Genomic DNA, 24,048 nt, shown 5'->3' with positions numbered 1-24,048 from the left:
CCAGCCTTCTGGTTAGCAGTCAAATGCCTTAAGCACTACGCCACCAAAGCTCGCTTGTTATTCAAGTGTATGAAAAATTAAATTTTAAATTAAGTGATTCATGTAACATGCTACCTTATCAAAATTAATATTTTATGCTGTTCATAGTCAACATCCATTTATAGGAGTATAAATTGCCAATAAATATGTAAATTTGACTTGCTAGTACATCAGATCTATTTTTTACTTCTCTAAGCATGGATTTTTTACTTTCTTTTAGACCTTGTGACTGTTCAAGTCAAACACATTTTTGCTGGAACATATGCCAACTTTGTGACAACTTATCAGGTATTACACTTCCTGTTTCTTTTAGAAAATGTATTTTTCCTCTAGATTTCAAGGTGGTATTTGCAATATTGTATCATTTGTATGTATGCAGATTTTTCAATCTAGGGCTGCCATAACAAATGATCACAAACTGCGTGATTTAAAACCACAGAAATTTATTCTCCCACAGTTCTGGAGGCTAGAAGTTCAAATCAAGGGGTCAGCAGGACCATGCTCCCTCTGAAGGTTCTAGGGAAGAATTGTTCCTTGTCTCTTTTTAGCATCTGGTAGTTGCCAGCAATGTTAGACATTCCTGGTTTGTAGCTGCATCATTCCAGCCTCTGTCTCAGCCTTCTCATGGCATTCTCTGTGTCTGTCTCTGTGCCCCTTCTCTTCTTATAAGGTTATCAGTCATTTTGGGTGAGGACTCACTTTAATCAAATATGATTTCATCTTAACTTGATTACATCTGCAAAGACCTTATTTCCAAATAAATTCACATTTTGAGTTTCTGATGGACATGAATTTTGGAGGGACACTCATTATTCAATGCATAATACTTACTAAAATAATATTCTCTGTTAGAATGCTTTTATATAATTTTATATAATTCTGCCTTCTTCATTTGCCTGGCTTCCTAATATAAGATTCCCGAACCCAAATTCATTGCTTTTACACTAACCTTTTATTAGCAAGTAATAGTATCAGTGATGATAATACACCATTGCCTTCGAATTGGATCCAACTCATAGCGACCTTTCCTTGGGTTTCCGAGGCAGTATCACTATGGAAGTAGATTGCCCAACCTTCCTTCCAAGGAGTGGCTTTGAACCGCCAGCCTTCTGGTTAGCAGTCAAATGCCTTAGGCACTATGCCACCAGAGCTCCCAATGGTGATAATAACATTGACAAATAATAGTAAGTGTAGTCACCATGTGTCAAAAAGCAATCAAAGTACAATAAGGGGATCAACATATTTAATCCTCCTATCAGTTCTGGTTTGTCGTTTCCATTATTTTACAAATAAAAAACCTGAAGCTTAGAGACTCACCCAAAGTTGCATTGCTAATAAGTGGCAGAGCTTCATTCAAACCCAAGCAGTATGACCCCAAAGCTTGCAGCATTATGCATCCTGCCTTCCTATTTGCTCACATCACCACCACCACTTGCCATTGAATTGATTCCAACTCATGAGGACCCATGGATGTGGAGCAGAAGTACTCTAGAGTTTTCAAGGATGTAACCTTTCAGAAACAGGTCACCAGGCCTTTCTTCTAAGATGCCTCTAGGTGGGTTCCAATGCCAAGTCTTTCTGTTATGAGTTGAGGGTTTAACCATTTGTGCCACCAATGACTACTCTTGTTAAAAGAGAATATTTTATTATTATGTTTCTGGGCGAGTTCTAGAATGTCTGTATGGAGACAAAGGCATACTTACTTATTTTTCTAAAAGTGTAAATTTTTTCTATTGTCAGGAATGTTTTAAACTTGACATCTATAGAGACTCTGCGTCTCTCAGATGCAAATTGTCAGAGGCCAAGGTTTCTGTGCTACTGGGATAGTTAGGGGATGAGACTTTGGTTGCTCTATCTTGCCATTCATTCAGCCAGTCAACAAATATTTATTGAGTGCCTCCTATGTATCAGGCTCTGATCTTGGTGTTGGGGATAAGAGTGAGTAACAGACAAGTTTGCTCTCATTCATGGAGTTTGGATTCTAGAGACAGTGTGGGACAATAAACATGTGAATATAAAATTAAATAAGATTGTGTGTAAAAGTGACAAGTACTCTGAAGAAAACAAAACAGGCCATCTGGGAGTGACGTGGTGGGCTTCTTAGTCAGTCAAGGCTTCTTAGAGGCTTAACACTTGAGCAGAGACCTTACCTATACTTTGATCCAGGAAAAGTGCATTGCAGGCTGAGGGAACAGCATGAAGAAAGGCTCTGAGTCAAGAATAATTTGGCATGTGAGAGGGACAGAAAGAAAGCCATTGAGGCAGGGTACTGTCAGAGGAGATGAAGAAGAGGTGTATGAAATGGAGCCAGTTATGTGACATGGAATCAGTTTTTTGTTTTGTTACTATCATATTTTACTTTTGTTGTTATTCAGCATATACACAGCAAAACATAATCTTTTGAGTGGTCAATTTTTTATATAACTTTATTTATTTTGTTGTTGTTGAGAACATACTACACAATAAAAATCCAACAATTCAACAGTTTCTATATGTTCCATTTAGTGAAAATGATTACATTATTCTTCAGGTTATATAACCATTCTCATCCTCTTTTCTAAATTGTTTCTCCCTCATTAACATAAACTGACTGTTCACTAAGGTTCCTGTCTAATCTTTGGAGTTGCTCTCACCAATATGATTCCATAGAGATAGTTCTTAAAAGAGCATAATCCTCAAGGCAGACATTTTTTACTAGTTAGCTAAACTATTGTTTAGTTTGAAGAAGACTTCAAGGATTATTTTTAGTTTAAGGTTTAAAGATTATCTCAGGGCAACAGTTTCAATGGTTCTTCCAGTTACCATGGCTCCAGAAAGGCTAGATGACATGAGAATGTGCAATTATTTTCCTCATTTTCCCCCTTTTGATCAGAATTCTACTATAGAATCTTTGACCAAAATGTTTAGTAATGGTAGGTGAACATCATGCATTTCTTCTGGTCTCATGGCAGAGGAGGCAGTTTTCTTGGAAGTAAATAGCCATACATCTACGTCCTTCTCCTATTCTTGACTCTCCTTCTTCTGTTGCTCTAAGCAAATAGAGATCAATTTTTGTACCTTGGATGTCTGATTGCAAGCTTTTAAGACATGGGGTCAAATTTTAATGTCTTTAGAATCATCATTGGATATTTAAATCTGGAGCTCAGAGAAGGTGTCAGCACTAGAGACAAAGATATGGTAGTTATTATGCTATAAAACCCTATAGGTTTCTGGTGGTGCAGTGGTTAAAGCATTCAGTTGCCAACAGAAATGGCAGTTCAGACCCACCAGCTGCTCTGTAGGAGAAAGATGTGGTAGACCCTATGGGGCTGTTCTACTGTGTCCTACATGATCTCAATGAGTTGGACTCAACTTGATAGCAATGGGCTTGGTTTGGTTTGAGAATGAGGTCATCTCAGCAAAGAAAAGATTAATACATGATTGGGAAAGGAACAGAGAATAGGAGGGGAGCAAATAGAACAATGACTTTGACAACTCTGCAAAGTTTTATTGTGCAGTGGCATAGAGAATCATGACAGAATTTTGTTATTGGGAGAAGTAGTATTTTTAAAAACAGTTTTATTGAGCTGTAATTCACATACCATAAAATCCACCCATTTAAAGTGTGCAATTCAATACTGTTTAGTCTATAGGCAATCTCTGGGAGCTCTGGTAGCATAGTGACTAAGGCACTTGACTGCTAACCAGAAGGCTGGCAGTTTAAACCCACCAGCCACTCCTTGGAAGGAAGATGAGGCAATCTACTTCCGTAGTGATACTGCCTTGGAAACCCAAGGAGGTGTCGCTATGAGTCGGGTCTGACTCGACGGCACATGACAACAACAACAATAGGCAATCCCTGGATTACAAACTACTTCTGTTCCTCACTGTCTTTAAGTCAAATTTATACGTAAGTCAGAACAGTTAGGTACAGTTTGTACCTGATGTCAGTTGGTCAAATGGTCAAAAGTATGTGGTATATAGTGTACCTTTTCATACATAAAAACACATTAAACCAGATACACTAAAACATCTTTAACATAATATAGTAATGATAACAATACTAATAATATTTTGATATGTGTTGCAAAGTACTGCCCATTTATTATTAAGAACCATTATTTGCACCTCAAATTTTTAGTATAATAGGATTTACAGGAGTTTGTTCATAAATACAGGTTGTGTGTGAGTCAGGTGTTCGTAACCTGGGGACTTCCAATATTATATTCACAGAGTTGTGCAAGCAACACAAAATCTACCCCTCTATTATTGATACTAAGTTTGATTCCTTGGTTAAGCAGGCAACCTTCAGGGAAGAGATACATTTTAATTCCACAAATATTTATTGAGCTTAAAACAAAAAACAACCTAAATCCCTTGCTCTCAAGTTGGTTCTGACTCATGAGCCCACTAGGATACAGTGTAGGCTTGAGGAGTTTGAAGAGTTATCTGGCCAAAATTACTTTTTTTTTTTAATTGTGACTTGGGTGAAAATTTACAGAGCAAATTCATTTTCCGCACAATAATTAACACACATTTTGTTTCATGACATTGATTGCAGTCCCTGTAATGTAACAGTTCTCTTCTCACTTCCTCCCTGTGGTTACCTTTTCCCTGTGTTCTTCTTTCCTATACATTCCTGCCCTCTGAAATATCTCCCTGTATAAATAAATACTGCCCTTCTGATTTCCCACAGTTGGTTGTTCTGAGGAGTATACCTAGCTGATATAAATGACCACCTTATATGCCTGGCTATTGTTTGGCTGGAAGCCACTAGAGTGAGTTTAATTCCAGGCCTGAAGGGTGACTAGGGGCCATAGTCTTAGGAGTTTCACTAGTCTCAATTAGACCAGTAAGCCTGGTCATTTTCATGATTTTGAATTGTGTTGCACATTTTTCTCCCACTCTATCCATAATCTCCTACACTGATCCCTTTCTGACTGGTTGACAGTAATAGCCAGGCACAGTCTAGTTCTTCTGGTCTCACAGTCATGTAGGCTGAGGTTTGCATGGTCCACAAGTCCCTTGGACTAATTATTTCCATGTGTCTTTGGTTTTTTTCATTCTTCTTTCATCTAAGCAATGAGAAACCAATTGTTGCATCCTAGACGGCTGCTTGTAAGCTTTTAAGACCTCAGTCACTACTCATCAAAGTAGGATGTAGAACAATGTGTCAATTGAGCTTGATGTCCCCCACAACCATGTCTTGAGTCCATAGACCCAAAACTCATTCCCTCAGGGTGTTTTTCTGTGACTAAGAAGTTATCATAACTTTGCCCCCTGTTAGCTCTATTAAGTATATATACCTGAACCAAATTACTTTTTGATAATTCTATGAAAAGAATCATCTGGATGAAAGCTCAAGTGGTGCCAAGGTTGAGGAGAAACATTTATCCAGGGTATAGGTGGCTGAGGTGGAGCAGAGAAAAAGAGTAGAGGTGAGATCAAGAACTGAGAGATCAAGGTAGTCTTCATCAATTGTGAAGTCACCAAGAATGATAACAAGAGCAGTGGTGCTGAGGAAGATGGAAAGCCTGGTGCCAACATTTTCAGTGAATGAGGGAATGACGAGGACATTAGGAGATGATTTTAAAAGAAGGTGAAGGAGGTAGATGCTATAGCCTGATGTCATATACTTAGTGAGCTGGGTATTTTGAAGAAAAAGCAAAAGAAATGTTTTTCTAAATCCCAATGGAGATAACCTCTTTATCCCAAGGTTCCTAGGAAATAAAATTTTCTTTTGATTGATCTATAAAGGATCCAAATCAAGTAGTTGAAGGGAACTTTAAAAAAAAGAGTCATGGCTGCACATTGCTTTCAAGCTGCCTTTTTTTTTTTTTTTTTTGAGCATTATGGAAAAAATGACATGAGATTTCTTGACTTTATAATGATTTCAGTGGAAGCATAGGTATAATGCTCAGCAGAGCGCTGATGCCTTTGGAAGACTATTGAAGACAAATTTTTAAGACAGTGATTTTTTTTTTTTTTTTTTTAAATCTACAAATGGGCCATTTGGTCTCAGGTATTTCATGGAACCACAGCTCTCAAGATGCAGTCCCCAAACCAGCAGCATATCACCTGGAAGTTTGTTAGATGCAAATTCTTGGTAGCATAGTGCCTAAGGCACTTGACCACTAACCAGAAGGCTGGCGGTTCAAATCCACCAGCCACTCCTCGGAAGGAAGGATGGGCAACCTACTTCCATAGTGATACCACCTCAGAAACCCAAGGAGGGGTTGCTATGAGTAGGGTCTGACTCAACAGCATATAACAATAACAACGCAAGAACTACTGAAACTCTATGAATGGGCTCCACCAATCTATCCTTTAATAAGTTCAAAGTGATTTTGATGTATAATACAGTTGGAGAACCACTGATACAGAATTAAAAATCTGTGGTTGAGTAAAGGAAAGAAGAAAACCTATTTGTTGAACACCTACTCCAACCCAAAGGCTTTATATACCTAATATCATCTAATCTTAACAAGAGCCCGGTGAGGCAAGTATTGTTATCCCACTAAAAAAAAAAAAAAAAAAAGGTGATTAAACTGAAATTCAGGCTAAGCAAAGCATCCAAAGCTAAGAAGTGGAACAGCCAGGCCTATCTGAGGCCAAAGCCCCTTCCACCAAACATCAGTGCCTGGGGCCAATCTACCACCAATGCCATCTGTTTTCCTGTGTTATTATTACTGTGTGTGTAAATGCTTACCTGACCATTCTTTTTGTCTTTCTTCCTCAAAGGATACCAGTTCCACAAGTGTCTCCAGAAAAACCCTTCCAGAAATAAGCCAAATTAACCAGTCCCTGATAGAAAACTGGATAGCAATGAAAAAAAGAAATGTTGAACATGAAGCAGCTAAGAGGTTACTCTTTCTGATAAATTATAAAGCACTTTTACCTGATTTTATAGCTTTGATGATTTTATCCTAGATATAAGAAAGAGGTTGTGGGCTTTACTGTGAAGGCATGTGCATTTCAACCATGATTCTCTTGCACCACCTGCTAGATTGAATCCATCTATTATTGAACAAAAATACATTGGGGATATACAATACTCCAGGTACCTTGCTGGGTAATGGAGATGCAGGAGTGAGTAAACAAGTATTTTTGCCTTCACAAAACCCTCAGTAAGGTGGACTATCTTTATGTCTTCATAGTTTACTCTCTGGAGCTCCATTTTGTTTTGGTTTTCAGTAGTATAGTTTGCATTTAAATCTACATAATTTGAACAAATAACCTTTGAAAAGAAGAGTTGTTGTGAAATTTAGCAATAATATGCACAAAGTGGGAACTCCAGTGGCATAGTGCCTAAGGCATTTGACTGCTAACCAGAAGGCTGGAAGTTCAAACCTGCCAGCCACTCCTTGGAAGGAAGACTGGGCAATCTACTTCTGTAGAGAGAACCAAAAATCAAACCAAACTCACTGCCGTTGAGTTGATTTTGACTCAGAACCACCCCTCCTTGGGTTTCTGAGGGGGTGTCTATGGAAGTAGATTGCCCAATCTTCCTTCCGAGGAGTGGCTGGTGGGTTTGAACCACCAGCCTTCTGGTTAGCAGTCAAATGCCTTAGGCACTACACCACCAGAGCTCCTTCCATAGAGATACCACTGCCTCGGAAATCCAAGGAGGGTTTGAGTCAGATTCAATTTGACAGCAGTGAGTTGGGTTTGGGTTTTGGTATGCACGTAGTACCCATCATTTGGGAGACTTTTAGGAGATGGTAGTTAGTACCATTAATAATGACTCCGTGTCATAAGTTATTTATTCAAACATAAGAACAAAGGAGACATGCTTTATTGTATTGTGAAATTTTTGTTTTATTCTCCAGACTTGCTGGAGTTGAAAAACTTCTTTGAAAGACTTAAGGAGACTTGGATGCTTCCACCTGGGAGAGGGGAGCCCCCATTTCAAATCCTTGCCTTCTCAGGCTTCATTGGTATAAACAGAAACATTTCTGTTGACATACAGTAAGATTTGTCTGCTTGCTCAGAAGTTTTAGTTCAGACATTAAACCAAAACCAAAGCCCACTGCAATTGAGTAGATTCTGAGTGATAGTGACCTTGTAGGACAGAGCAGAAGTACCCCCATATGGTTTCCAAGGCTATAAATCTTTACAGAAGCAGACTGCTTCAGAGCTGCTGGTGGGTTTGAACCACTGACCTTTTGGTTGGCAGCTGAGTGCTTTAACCACTGTTTAATTTACATTAAACAGACCCTCTTTAACAGGTAAGTTTGAATGCTTCAGCATTATATATAGCTTACTCTTATATGACCTTAAAATATATGAAAGATGTTTTGTTTAGTTTCTCTCTCTTTCTCCCTCTCTGCTCTTTGCTTCCTATAAAAGCTGTCGGTTTGCATTTATTTAGGGAAGTCCTTCCTAGTTTTTCTAGATGTGCGTCCATCATGACTCTTTTTGAAATCAAATAAACTCTATGAGTTTAACTTTATTAGAATATATATTTTTTACCAGTAAGTTGTGATTTAACTCTAATGTTACTACTTTTGCAGTAAAATTTCAGTGATATTTTCATCTGCTGCTTGTCTGACTGCGAGTTTTTTAAAGAAAAGGTAATATTGACATGAGACTAAATTTTCATTTAAATCTCTACAAAGATATTGTTATAATGGAGATATAATAATCACTATAGAGATAATAAATTGTGATGTACTCTCTTTTAAGAAGATCATAAAACGTTATTTTATGTTTATGTGTGCCAAGTAAGTTGATTATTTTGAAAAGAGGCAAGTTTTAAGAAAAAAAATTATATCTGAAATATAGTAAAATAAGCAGTGATATATGAAGTTAGGGGATACCCATTTCTGTTTTTGTTTTTTATTTCGTGCATTTCTTGTATCCAAAGAGGAACTGGAGAAACTATTTCCATTGATGTGGACTTACCGATGGCAAGAGAAACCTTCAATAAGTTATCAAAGAAGGAATGGATTTCTTCCCTGGTAATAGTCAATACTTATTGAGAAATACAGCAATAGAATTTACTACAGTTTAATTTTATTGAGAGCCAGGTGAGAGGGATTATGATTGTGGGTAAGATGACAGGCTGATATTAGTTATGAGGTAACAATATTCCAGATATTATATTAGGTGCTGGCATTTATTTTTTCATTGAACCCTTCAATATACAATAGACATTACACTTTAATTTTCAATTCAAGAAAAACAGTGCTCAAGAGGTTAACAACATATGAAAACATCACAATCTTATAAAAATAAAATGTTCACAATATTAAATTTGTGCATGAACTCGTAAGTTTTATTTTTCAATTCATGAAACAGAGAAGGCTGTTCTGGAAGTCAAATGAGTACACGGTACTCGGTACCAAAGCAGCAGGATATTTCCAAGCACAGACACACTAGACCAAGGAAGCTATACATCAGATTGGCTAGCAGGCATTTTCTTTCCTTATTTGAGATTAAGAGGAAAATTTTTTTTCCATTTATTTATTCTTGCAGGGACAGTAAATTTTTTAATGGCTCCCTGTATCCAACTCTGGGAGCTCTGGTGGCGTAATGCCTAATGCATTTGACTGCTAACCAGAAGACTGGCAGTTCAAACCCACCAGCCACTACTCGGAAGGAAGGTTGAGCAATCTTCTGCAGAGATATTGCCTCAGAAACCCAAGGAGGGGTGGCTATGAGTCGAATTGACTTAATGGCAGTGAGTTTGTTTGTTTGTTTGTTTGTTTTTTGGTTTTGTATCCAACTCCAGACTCTACCACATGCAAGCTACAGTATAAATTATTTAATTATAAATTATTTAATCTCTCTATATTTTCAACCTGTAAAGTCACATTAATAAAGTACAAAACTGATATGGTTATTGTAAAGATTAAGCTAGAGTACATAAAGCATTCAAATAGTACCTAGAATACAATTAATACTCCATAAGTGTTATTTTTATTTATTTAAAATTATTTTTTTCACTCACTCACTGTCCATTAAGCATCTATTATATATAATCCAGGTTGAGAAACAAAAAGACATGAAACTATTTTCAGGAAACTAATAGCAAATGGTTCAGAATGGCTGGAACCAAGGTATTTGGAGAAGTATTACAGAAAACATTAAAGAGGCAGAGATTACAAGATAGATTTTGTGTGCCAGACTGGGGATTCCTACTTTATCCTAAATATAACGGGAAAATATAAGATTTGTTTTTTTATTATTATTTATTTTTTATTATTGTGCTTTGGTGCAAATTTACAGAGCAGAATTTGTTTTACATTCAACAGTTTGTGTATATTTGGTTTCACTCCCCAATTACCATCCCCAAACCTAACCCACTCTCCTTCCCTCCCTTCTCTGTGACACTCCTTGCTGTGCCCTTCTTAATTGTGCACTTCTGTCTGTCCAGCTTTCCCTCCATGTGAAAGCTGCCCCTCTGGTGCCCCATGGCCAATTCCTCCAAGGGTGTATCTCCATAGACTGTTGTTGTTATGTGCCGTCGAGTCAAACCCGACTCATAGCGACCCCTCCTTGGGTTTCCGAGGCAGTATCACTACGGAAGTAGGATTGCCCAACCTTCCTTCTGAGGAGTGGCTGGTGGGTTTGAACCACCAGCCGTCTGGTTAGCAGGCAAGTGTCTTAGCCACTGTGGTACCAGAGCTCCCCTCCATAGACTAGGTGGGTGTATCTCCATAGAGTAGGTGGGTGCATCACCCTGGGTTGGGTGTTCTGCATGTAAGTCCTTCTACTGTTGGGCTGAGAGCCAGTCCTTGGAAGTGAATCCTATCCCAGGTCTGAAGTGTATTCCAGGGCCATAGTCTTGGGGATGCCACTAGACTCCATCTGACCAGTAATTCTGGTCATTACTGTATTTTTTAAATTTTGTTCCAAGTTTTCCCTCCCACTCTATCCAGGATCTCCATTTATGATTCCTTCCCGAGTGGTTGGTATTGGTAGGTGGGCACCATCTGGTTCTTCTGGTCTCAAGGTCCATCATATCCTTGTACTGATTGTTTCCAAAGGCCCTTGATTTTCTTCTCTCTTCTTCACTTCAGACAAGAGGAGACCATTAGCTGTATCTTAGATGGCCACTCAAAAGCTTTTAAGACCCCAGTCACTACTAACCAAAGTAGATTGTGGAAGATTTTTATGTATTATGGTGTGCCAGTTGAGCTTGGTGTCCCCAGTACTATGGTCTTGAGTCGGCAGACCCGGTAGTTCTCGCCCAAGGTGTTTGGCTGTCTCTGAGGGATTATTCCAATTCTGTCTTCTGTTGCTTCTGTAATTTTTGTGGTTATTTGTGTCACTAGTATCTATGCAAGATTATCTTCAGCTAAATCTATCATTGGTCTAGGGTATATTCCTATTTGCCGACCCCCATCCTATCTTCACAGTTGTCTATGCATTTATCTATTATATATAATCCAGGTTCAGAAACAGAAAGACATGAAACCACTTTCAGGAAACTAACAGGAAATGATGCAGAATAATTGTAAGAGGAAGTTTTGAATTAGGTTAAATTGAGCAACCAAGTCCTAATTGGCTAGCTTAAGTTTCCATTTCTGGGAGTCAATTGATTAACTTGGGTTTGAACTCCTAGTAAGGTTAGGCATTTTCCAGAAATAGAAACTTAGTTAGGCTTCCATTTGTTGACCTGGGGCTCAACACAACTGACTCCATCCTGGGCCAAGTTTACTCAGGTTAACGTCCTGAATTCAGAGGCTGAAAAGTTATTCTCACATCAAGCCCTGCTCCTGATTTATCCCTTATACTGTTTGGGTCATATTTTCTTTACTTACTTAAAAAAAAAACTCACTGCCATGGAGTCGGATTTGCCTCACAGAGACCCCTCCTTGGGTTTCAGAGCCCAACTTTCTTCTGAGGAGTGGCTGGTAGGTTGGAACCACCAGCCTTCTGGTTAGCAGTCAAATGCCTTAGGCACTACACCACCAGAGCAGATTTATTTCATCTCTAAAGTCCATTCCAGTTTAGTATTTGTGACCCTGGATTGGAAGGAAGAGGAAAGAAAGTGTTCCTTAATGTTCAGTCCAAACTAAACAAACCAAACTCACTACTATTGAGTCAGATCTGACTCATAGTGACCCCTCCTTAGGTTTCCGAGGTGGTATCACTACAGAAGTAGATTGCCCAAACTTCCTTCTGGGGAGTGGCTGGTGGGTTCGAAGTGCCAGCCTTCTGGTTAGCAGTCAAATGCCTTAGGTACTATGCTACCAGAGCTCCTTAATGTACAGAAGACAATCTATTTTTATTTTCAAGTTAAAAAAAGTAAGAATGACAGAGGTTATCAAGTATATTTTCAAAATGAGTTTATTTAGGTGGTGTGGGAGAGAACATGGATGAATTCCAATAAATACAGGAAATATTAATCTCATAAAATGCTTCCTTAAAAAGGTTTGTTGTGAAATAACTTTCAGAACACTGCATACTATTACCAAGTCATGATGCATATGCATAAGTTAAACTTTCTATAATATCATATACACTGAAGAAAAATCTAACTTTTTTTACTCTATTTTTCTTAAAGTTATTTAATTGTATGACCCTATTTCTCCCTGCATAACACCTGTTAACATTCCACAGAGACAGTGTTCTGCCAGACATATTTTAAAAACCACATAATTGTAAGAATATTAATGTAGTAATAACAATGTTGTTGTTGTTACGTGCCATCGAGTCGGACCCAACTCATAGCGACCCCTCCTTGGGTTTTCAAGGTGGTATCACTACAGAAGTAGATTGCCCAACCTTCCTTCCGAGGAGTGGCTGGTGGGTTTGAACCACCAGCCTTCTGGTTAGCGGTCAAGTGCCTTAGGCACTACGCTAACAATATTTAGTATTTCACAGTTTATATGGCACTCTTCATATATCATTTTATTAACATATAGAGGCAGGCACTATAGCTGAAAGAGTATTTAGTAGAATAAATAATGCTGTACCAAAAAAGAAAAAAAAAAAACCTTCAAAATCTCACTGGCTTAATACAACACTCATTTCTCACATCAGAGTCCAGTGAGAGTTGGAGGTAGGAAACACTCTTGAGGAGTGGGGAACTCTTTTTGGGGAACTCAGACTTCTTCCTTCTGAAGTCTCTAAGCCCGAGGCCCATGAGCTCCTCCACTGGATCTCCTGTGTTTAGTTAGCAGATGAGGAAGGAGAACATGGTAAGTCACATGAGAGGTTTTAAGGAAAATGTTATATATCACTTTTGCTCATTTTCCATTGTTGGCTGGAATTCAGTCACATGGCCCCACCTAACTACAGGGGAGGCTAAGAAATGCCATCTTTCTGGATACCCACGCAAGAGGAATATGAAGCAGGATCAGTTAGATGAATATATGATATGGCATTATCTCTGCCACAGCAGATTTCAGGTCACATAAATCTGGATATGGTCCCCTGCTCTGTCACTTTCTGAGCTTGGTGAGTCTCTCCTTCCTCGTCTGTAAAATCAAAGTAAGAAACTTCCTTCCATGATTGCTAAGAAAATTAAATAAGAAATGATTTACACGAGAGCACCTGACACACAGTGGATATTCCATGAATGTTCAAACAAATACAGATATAATACCATATAAATTTGTATTTTTTATATATGTTCTACTTTAAAAGTTTAAAATAGATGGATGAGATGAATACTATAAAAATTGAGAGATATTTTTCCACTGAAAATTTTTCTACTAATGCATGAGAAACAAAGAAGAAAGTGTGTGTGTGTGTGTGGGGGGGGTGACAGAGAAAGAGAGAGAGAGAGAGCGCTCTCCTTTAAAAAAGAGGAACAGAAGTATGACCTGTGTAAAATACTGCCATTGGAGGGCTTTGTATTCTGAATCACTCAGTATTCCCATACACATGTGATTTCACATTTATTTTCTCCATATACCCTGATATAAAACAGAAGGGATGGCTGTCACATCAGGGGCATTTAGGAGGCTTGGAGTGATGGGGTTTGAACAGTAGCTTTCAGAAAGACTAACTGATTATTCCAATTAGACCATGGTGGAATGAAACCCCTGGTCTCATAGTTTGATTCTTTTGATACTCTGTATCTAATATATCCTGAGCCTTTTCCCTGATCCTATTTTGACCACAGATAACCTCATGTCTCAGGGATAATCTGCTCAAAAATCTTCCATTTCGTTCACCACACCAAGATGCTTTAGAAGTTTTCCTCCTTCTCCCAGAATGTCCTGTGATGCATGATCCAAACAACTGGGAAAGTCTGGTGGTTCCATTTGCAGAGACTGTTTGTAAAATGAGCAGCCAATCTTTACGAGTTGTGAGTAAGTGTTACTATATTTTATGGTCACTTTGTCTGTACCCATAGGGTTGCCATGAGTTGGAACTGACTCAATGGCAATGGGTTTGGATTTTTCAATTGTACCTTCAATGGAAAGTCACTGTTGAAATACAAGTTGTACCTGGTCTTTGAATAATTGAAATGATTAACCTAAAGCTATTATAACCATTACTCTTATCATATAAGCCAAGTGTAATTCTTAGTATTGGACATGATTTTGACATTAGAGTTGGATAACCATAGAGTATCAGTCAAGCTAAATAATATTTTAAAATTTTCTGTCCATGTTGTTTTGAAACTTTAGATATTTTGACCAGAGGTGATGATAAATAAAAAACTTTTAGTATTGTTGTTTATTCGTCTTATGGTGGTAAGCTAATGTTCAAGGTTCAAAACTTAAAAGATACAAAGTATATGTACAGCACAATATAAACCTAATTCCCCTCCAAAAAGATAGTTTTACATTCTACTTCCTTGTGTAGACTTTGAAAGATTCATTCTCTCTATATATGTATACATATATTCAAAGATATTCTTTATTTTTTAATTTTTATTGTGATTTGGGTGAAAGTTTACAGAGCAAATTCACTTTCCATACAGCAGCTCACATACACTTTGTCTCATGACATTGACTACATTTCCCACAATGCAACAGCTCCTCCAACTTCCACTCCATAGTTACCTCTTCCCTGTGTCTTTCCCTCCCATGCATTCCTGCCCCCTGAGCTATCTCCCTGTGCATACACAGCCCTGCTAGCCTCCCATGATTGATCTCTCCAAGGAGTATATCTACCTAATGTAAATGTTTAGCTCATATGCCTGTGTTTTTTTTTTTTGGGCTGGAAGCCACAGGAGTGGGTTCAATTCCAGACCTGAAGGGCAGCTAGGGGCCATAGTCTGAGTGGTTCCATCAGGCTCTATCAGACCAGGAAATCTGGGCCCTTTTTACCTTTCCTTGACTCTTTACATAATGCACTAATATAATATTTGTCCTTCTGTGATTGACTTATTTCACTCAGCATAATGTCCTCCAAGTTCATCCACATTATGCAGTGTTTTGCAGATTCTTTGTTATTCTTTAGGGTTGCATAGTATTCCATTGTGTGTATGTACCACAGTTTGGTTATCCATTCTTCAGTTAATGGGTACCTAGGTTGTTTTCATCTTCTGGCTGTTGTTAACAGTACTGTAATGAACATGGGTATGCATATATCTGTTCTTGTCCTGGTTCTCACTTCCTCAGTAATAGAATAGAATAGTAATAGAATGACTGAGTCAAATAGTATTTCTAATTCCAATGTTTTATCGCCATACTGCTTTCCACAGTGGTTGTATCATTTTACAGTCCCATTAGCAGTGTATAAGAGTCCCAAACTCTCTACATCCTCACCAGCATTTGTTATTTTCTGTCTTGTTGAATTTTGCTACTAGTGCTGGAGCAAGATGGTGTCTCATTGTTGTTTTGATTTGCATATCTCTCATGGCTAATGATCATGAGCATCATATGTTTGTTGGCCACCTGAATATCCTCTTTGGTGAAGTGTCTATTCATGTCTTCTGCCCATTTTTTAAATTGGATTATTTGTCTTTTTGTTGTTGAGGTGTTGGAGTCTTCTAGAGATAAGCCCTTGTCAGATATGTCATTGCCAAATATTTTTTCCCAATCTGTAGGTTCTCTTTGACTCTTTTGGAAAAGTCTTTGGAAGCATATAAAAATTTAATTTTCACAAGGCCCCATTCATCTAGTTTATCTTCTGCTGTTGGTGCATTTTGGGTTATGCTTAACAGTCTATTTATGCCATATATTGTTGTTGTTGTTATGTGCCGTCAACTTGGACTCAACTCATAGTGACCCCTCCTTGGGTTTCCAAGGCAGTATCACTACAGAAGTAGATTGCCCCATCATCCTTCCAGGAGTGGCTGGTGGGTTTGAACTGCCAGTCTTCTGGTTAGCAGTCAAGTGCCTTAGGCACTATGCTACCAGAGTTCTTATGCCATATATTAGGGCCCGGAAAATTTCCTCTGGTTTTTCCTTGAGGAACCTCATAGTTTTAGGTTTCACATTTAAATCTTTGATCCATCTGGAGTTAGTTTTTGTGTATGGTGTGAGGTACAGATTTTGTTTCATTTTTATGTAAATGGATATCCAGTTTTGCCAGCATCATCTGTTAAACAGACAATCTCTTCCACATTTAATGGACTTTGGCCTTTTGTCAAAGATCAGCTGACCATAGGTCGATGGATCTATTTCTGGGTTCTCAATTCTATTCCATTGGTCTATGTGTCTGTAGTTGTACCAGTATTAGGCAGTTTTGATGACTGTGGCTGTATAGTAGGTTTTAAGATCCGAGAGTGTGAGACCACCCACTTTGTTCTTCTTCTTCAATAATGCTTTGTTTTTCCAAAGTTTCTTTCCTTTCCATATAAAATTAGTGATTGGTTTTTCCATATCCTTAAAGAATGTTTATGGAATTTCGATTGGGATTACATTGAATGTATAGATTGCTTGGTGTAGAAGTGACATTTTTCACAATGTTCAATCTTCCTATCTACAAGCATGATATGTTCTTCCATTTATGTAGATCTCTTATGGTTTCTTGAAGTAGTCTTTTATGGTTTACTTTAAAACTTTTTTGCATAGGTCTTTTGTGTCCCTGCTAAGAATTATTCCCATGTATTTTATTTTTTTGGTAGCTACTGTAAATGGCATTGATTTACTTACTTCTTTTTCAGCAATCTCTTCACTGATGTAGAGGAATCCAACTGATGTTTGGATGTTGGTCTTGTATCCTGCCACTTTGCTAAATCTCTTGATCAGTTCCATTAGATTCTTTACTGAGTCTCTTGGGTTTTGTAGGTATAGGATCATACCATCAGAAAATAGGGAGAGATTAACTTCTTCCCTACCAATTCGAATGCCTTTGATTTCCCTTTCTTGCCTTATTGCCCTGGCTAGGACTTCCAATACAATGTTGAAGAAAAGTGGTAATAGAGGGCATCCTTGTCTGGTTTCTGTTCACAAGGGGAATGGTTTCAATCTCTCTCCATTGAGAATAATGTTGGCTGTTGGTTTTGTACATATGCCCTTTATTATGTTGAGGAATTTCCCTTTTGTTCCTATTTTGCTGAGAGTTTTTATCAGGAATGGGAGTTGGATATTATCAATGCCTTTTCTGCATCGACGGATATGACCATGTGGTTCTTTTCCTTTGTTTTATTTATTTATGTGATGGATGATGTTGATTGTTTCTCTAATGTTGAACCATCCTTGCATACCTGATATGAATCCCACTTGGTCATAATGAATTTTTTTTTGATATGGTGTTGGAGTCTGTTGGCTAGGATTTTGTTGAAGATTTCTGCATTTGTATTTATGAGAGATATTGGTCTGTAGTTTTCCTTTTGAGTGATGTCTTTGACTGGTTTTGGGATCAAGGTTATGCTTGCTTCATAAAATTAATTTGGGAGGATTCCATCCTTTTCTATGTTTTGAAATAGTTTGAGTAGGACTGGTGTCAGTTCTTCTCTGAATGTTTGGTAGAATTCTCCAGTGAAACCGTCTGGGTCAGGACTTTTTTTGTTGGCAGTTTTTTGATGACCTGTTCAATTTCTTCTTTTGCTATGGATCTGTTCAACTTTTCCACATCAGTCTGTGTTAGTTTAGGTAAGTAGTGTGTTTCTAGAAATCTGTCCATTACTTCTAGATTTTCAAATTTGTTGGAATACAGTTCTTCATAGTATCCTGATACTATCCTTTTTATTTCAGTTGGTTCTGTTGTGATATCATCCATTTTTGTTTCTTACTCATGTTGTGTTCTCTCCCTCTTTTCCTTTGTTAAATTTTCCAGTGGTTTGTCAATTTTATTAATCTTTTCAAAAAACCAACTTCTAGTCTTGTTGATTTTTCTATTGTCTTTGTATTTTCTGTTTCATTTATTTCTGCTTGAATTTTTATTATTTCCTTTCTCCTGGTGATTGTAGCATTTTATTGCTGTTCTTTTTCTAATTGTTGGAGATGTTGATTTTGGCTCTTCTTTTTTAATGTGTACATTTATTGCTGTAAACTTGTCTCTGATCACTGCTTTTGGTATGTTGTGTTTTCATTCTCGTTTGACTCAAGGAATATATTATTTTTAATTTTGTATTTTATGTCTTCTATTACCCAGTCATTTTTAAGGAGGTTTTTGTTCTGTGTCCATGTGTTTGCTCTTTTACCACTGATCTTCCTATTATTAATTTCTGATTTTATGGCATTGTGATCTGAGAAGATTATTTCCAGTATTTCAAATTTTTTTAATTATTAAGGCTTTACTTATAGCCTAATATGGTCTATCATGGAGAATGTTCCCTGTGCACTGGAAAAGAATGTATATTGTGCTGTTGTTCAGTGAAGTGCTCTTTAGATGTCTATAAAGTCAAGTTGGTGGATTTTATTGTTTAGCTCTTCTGTGTCTTTGTTGAGTTTCTTTCCAGTTGTTCTATCTTTCATTGAAAGCAGTGCATTAAAGTCTCCTACTATTACTGTGGAGTCATCTATTTGCCCTTTTGATTTTATTAAGGTCTGATTCATGTATCTTAGGGCTCTTTCCTCAGGTCCATAGATATTTATTATGGTCATATCTTCTTGTTCAATTGATCCTTTAATCATTATATAATGTCCTCCCTTGTCTGTTACGGCGGTTTTTGTCTTAAAGTCAATTTGATCAGTAATTGATATCACCACTCCTGCTCTTTTTTGGTTGCCATTTGCTTGATTTATCTTTTTCCAACTTTTGATTTTTAGACTATTTTTGTCTTTGTCTCTAAGGTGTGTCTCTTGTAGACAGCATATTGATGGGTTATATTTTCTTATCCAGTCTGCAACTCTCTGTCTTTTGAGTAGTGCATTTAATCCATTAACATTCAGTATAATTATCAACAAGTATAAATTGGTTGCTCTCATTTTGTTACATGTTTTTTCATGGTGTTCCTGGTTTCTTTGTTCCATATAATTTTCTGTGCTGATCTCATTACATTTATGAATAGTGTTATCATTTCCTTTGTTGCTATTGTTTTAGTGTTTGCTAAATATTCCTGCTTGTCCTCTCTTTTTAGTGTGCTGTGAAGGTTTATCTTTTTTTTTCTTTGAGCTTACCCTGTGATTTATAATTTTCTCCCTGAGTTTAGAACAGTCCATTCTATCTTGCAACTCTCTTGACTTCCTCATCATTTAGCAATTCTGTAACTACACGTTTTTCCCTCTTTTTGGTTTGCAGTTGTCCTCATTTGCCAATTGATATCTCTGGTTCCCTGTTTACAATCTTCTAAGCTTATTTTACTTTGGATGCTTCCATAGCTATGTTGGTTTCTGGGTTATGTCATCTTGTGTATTAATGGTCAGTTGTTTGCTATTATGGGTTCTCTGTTCAAAGGACTTCCTTTAGTATCTCTTGTAAGGTTGGTCTGGTTTTAATAAATTCCCTTGATTTCTGCTTCTCTGGAAATCTAATTTCACCACCACATTTGAGGGGCAGTTTTGCTGAGTATATAATTCCTGTTTGGAAATTTTTCTCTTTCAGGATTTTATATATACATCTTGTCACTTGCATGGTTTCTACTGAGAAATCAGAGCTTAGTCTTATTGGCTGTCCTTTTTAGGTAACTTTTTGTTTCTCCTGTGCTGCTTTCAGGATTCTTTCTTTTTCTTTGGTTTTGATGAGTTTGATGATGATATGTCTCAGTGATTTTCTTTTGGGGTCTGTCCTGTTTGGGGTTCATTGGAATTCCTGAGTGGATATATTCTCATTTTTCATCATATCAGGGAAGTTCTCTTCAAACAAGTCTTGGACAATCTCAGTGGTTTTGTTTTTCTCTTCCTGTTTTGTAATTCTGATTACACCTAGGTTATTACTTTTCATGGTATCCAACATGAACCTTAGGCTTTCTTCTGTTTTTTTTTTTTTTTTTCTGATTGATCCCTTTCCAAAGATGTATTCAAGTATTTGTCTTCAATCTCATTAATTCTGTCTCCCATTGATTCAGTTTTACTCCTTTGCCCTTTCAATATGTTATCTATTTCTGAAAATTTAGTATCAATCTTCTGGCTTTCTATCTGTACATTTTGTATCATTTCTAATTTTTCATTTATATTGTTATTTTGTTCTTATATTTTCTTATGAGGTTCTAGGGTTTTGTTTTCATTTTCCTTAATTTTTTCAGTGTTTTCCTTGATCTGTCTCTCAATCCTTGGAAGATATCTAAGTATAATCCTTTTGAATTCTTTATCAGGGAGTTCCAATGCTGCTTCTTCCTCCGGGATGTGTTCTGGCTCTGTATCCTGCTCCCTTGTTTCTACTGCTTTATCTTACTTCTGTGTGTGGACTGTGATGGTCTGTTGTCCCCAAGACATTGTGACATTGTTGTATTTAGATCTCTGTTATCTGTTTGTGAAGAGCAGTTAAGAGTGAGTCAGGCTTTTTTTGGTGGTCATTTATCATTGGCCAGTTGGTGAAGGAAGTGGTGGCTCTCACTCAGTAAGGGGTGCTGCAGGAGGTGTAGGTGTGGTTGCATTGCATTAGCATGGTTGCTGTCTCCCACTCAGCTAGACAAAAAAAATTGAAAAACCTTCATAAAAATCAAAGCAAGCACACCAAATCACACCACATAAACACACAGAAACAATCAGCAAAAAGAGAAAAATAAACCTGCAACATCTGGGGAGATGGCAATAAGAGAAAAGAGGTAGAGTAGAGTAATGAAGAAAAAATGGGAAAAATGCAAAAAGAAAAACAAGGAATGGGAGAACCAGGAGAAAGAAAATATGGGAACCAGGAACAAGAAAAAGAGAAAAAGCTGAAAACTACAACCTGGGAAGGGAAGAATAATGAATAATAGTAAAAAGAACAGATAAAAATAATAATAATTTTCAAACAAACTGAAAAAAAAAGGAAAAAAATATCTGGACAGGGTGGGGCAGGGCACCCAGGCTCCATCAGAACACACAGACTGGGATAGAATTCCTACCATCCCAGAAGGTCATGGGAGTGAAGGATGGCCGCACCTCCATTCACCAAGAGGGTGTGGGGTATAAGAGTAACAAGGGGAGTATCGCACCTTTCCAGTCATTCGTATCTGGAATGTCCATGCAGTCTCTATCAAATGGAGCTTATTCTTAGGTCCCTGGAATCTGAGAGAATGCTGTCACTTTAAATATCCAAAATGATCGAACCGCTTGTAAACATTCAAAATGGCTGCACCCTCTGTGCAGTTAACAGTCCACAGCTCAGCTCATCTCCCTCTTTGCTGCTTCCCCTTTTGTTCACCAGCCACCAGTGCAGTCCTCGGTGCAGCCCCTGGCTAGCAGGCTGATTTTTAGGTTAATTTATAGGTCCTAACACCACCTGGCCATATCCAAGCTGTCTGTGTGGTCAGGATGGCTAACAGACTGCAGCTCCATATGTCTCCTTTTTTGGTGTTTTCATACAGGTCTTTCAACTAGTTGGAGTTTAGTCCACTTCTGTATCCTTCCTTTCAAAGATCAGGGCTCTAGGATTATCTTCTGAATCTGTGCTAATTGGTTCCCCTTTTCTTCATTGAAGAGGGTCCGTGTAGTTTGTTTGCCTAATCCACCATCTTACTGGAACTCCCTCATTCTTTCTTTAATAATAGTATACCATTCATAGTTTTCAACAACTTGCTTTTTCCCACTTAACAGTACATCATGGAGATCATTAAATTATAGGACCTAGAACTGCCTCATTCTATTTGATGGCTGAATAGTGTTCTATTGGGAGGATATACTATAATTTATACTTAACTAATCTCTTCTTAATAGAGAATTGCTTCCAATATTTTGCTATTATAATAATGCTACCATGTATTTCTTTATACATATATAGATTTGCACATGCAGAAAATAATTTCAGGTAGCAAAATTACTGGGTCAGATTATATGTACATTTTAAATTTGAATATATTTTGCCAAATGATCCTCCATTGAAATCAAGACCATCATGGCACTCAGCTCCAGGAGGGTGCCATTAATGTTGTAGTTTATATAAACTGCACCCTACAATTGGTCATTTTGTCAGTCCTGATAAAGAATTAACTAGTTTACATTTCCATCAAAAAATACAAGTGTATTAGTCCACATACTTTTCAACATAGTGTTACTAAACTTTGATCTTTGCCATTCTGGAACAAACAACTCTTACTTTTAATTTGCATTTCACTTATTCTGAATGAAGTTGTGCTGGTTTTCTTATATATTAGATCCATTTTTACATCATATTCTATGACTATCAGTTCCTTTTTCTTGCTCATTTTTTATTAGTTGTTAATATTTTTATTTTTTATTTGTTGTTATTACATGCCATCAAGTCAGACCTGACTCATAGTGACCCCTCCTTGGGTTTCTGAGGTGGTATCATTACGGAAGTAGATTGCCCAACCTTTCTTCCAAGGAGTGGCTGGTGGGTTTGAACCACCAGCCTTCTAGTTAGCAGTCAAGTGCCTTATCTTTAACTATCAAGGCAATTAATATTTTATCAATAATATGAGTTGCAAAAATTTTTTAATGTTATTATTATTATTTACTTTGTGACATTTTTACCATGAATAACTATTTTTAAAACTTTGTATGCAGACTATATAGTTACATTTTCTTTTGTGTTTTCTGGGTTTTGGGTCATACTTAAAAAGTCAACCTCCATCTTTTTTTTTTTTTTTCAATTCTCATACTACTACTACAATTTTTATTGTTTAATTTTTGTTTAAATCTTTAATCTGTATGGATTTTATCTTGGTTGTACTTTATTTTTTCTAGATCACTTTCAGAATGTCTCAATATATTTTTAGAATATTCTATCATTTTTTTCCCATTAATAGATAATACCATCTTTATCATATAATAACGTCTCTTGTGGATTAGGTCCACTTCTGGAATCTCTAGTCTGTTACATTGATTTGCCTTTCATACATCTTAGTCATATTATTTTAATAACATTAGCTTGACAATGTATTTTAACATTTGATATGTTTGTTTTGTGAGTGTTGTCCTTGGGTATAGAAATCCAGGTTGCATCCTTAGTAATGTGAAAATATGATTATTAAGCTCTTTTCATATTCTATATGTATCCATATATACCAGGCATTTATTTTTCACAGATTGACAATGCCGTAGAGGTAGCTATATGTATAGGTATGTAGATATATAGATATTCACCTATATTTTCATACTTTATAGACACTCTATAGAATTGTCGGTTTAAAAATTATGAAATCAATTATGTAATCAAGCATACATGTGACCTATCAACAAATTTATTCAGAATCCTAAATCCTAGCATTTAATTATAATGATAGGTAATCAAGGAAAAAAAATGTTTTCCGTATCTGTGAGTAATGAACGTTGTCTTGGATGATTTCCTTAGAAAACATATTTTATGAGTTATCCCACTAAAAAAAATGGCAAAAACATCTATTTCTTACATTAAAAACCCAGTAGAAACCAAGGGTTTTTGTTTTGTTTTCTTTTCTTTTTTGGCTCATATTTATTATTGCCGATTTTACACCTCTCAGGGAAATGTTGGGCATCTTTGGATGAATCCTCTCTGAACACTCTGGTCCAGATGCTTAAAACAGCTATCATCTCTCAAATGAATCATTGGACTGAACACAGTCAGAGTCACCATAATGTTAAAGTTCTTCTAGAAATGATGAAAAAAGTATATAAGGTAAGGGTTCATTTACATTTAAAGGAATAT

General features: G+C 37.0%; 1 protein-coding gene across 1 annotated transcript in view; it reads left to right on the top strand.

Annotated features, from left to right (window-relative positions):
* The window catches only part of HERC6 (HECT and RLD domain containing E3 ubiquitin protein ligase family member 6), a 98,405-nt gene that overhangs the window by 13,501 nt on the left and 60,856 nt on the right, over positions 1-24,048 (top strand). The window contains exons 8-13 of the mRNA XM_007951711.2: positions 260-327; positions 6,760-6,881; positions 8,532-8,591; positions 8,885-8,978; positions 14,099-14,288; positions 23,864-24,018. Coding sequence (XP_007949902.1) covers positions 260-327; positions 6,760-6,881; positions 8,532-8,591; positions 8,885-8,978; positions 14,099-14,288; positions 23,864-24,018 — 689 coding nt within the window. The remainder of the gene's footprint in view (positions 1-259; positions 328-6,759; positions 6,882-8,531; positions 8,592-8,884; positions 8,979-14,098; positions 14,289-23,863; positions 24,019-24,048) is intronic.

This window comes from Orycteropus afer, unplaced genomic scaffold (genome assembly GCF_000298275.1).
Source record: "Orycteropus afer afer isolate SDZICR_OR568_19922 unplaced genomic scaffold, OryAfe1.0 scaffold00309, whole genome shotgun sequence".
Taxonomy (NCBI): domain Eukaryota; kingdom Metazoa; phylum Chordata; class Mammalia; order Tubulidentata; family Orycteropodidae; genus Orycteropus; species Orycteropus afer.
This window is presented reverse-complemented; position numbering and strand designations above follow the sequence as displayed.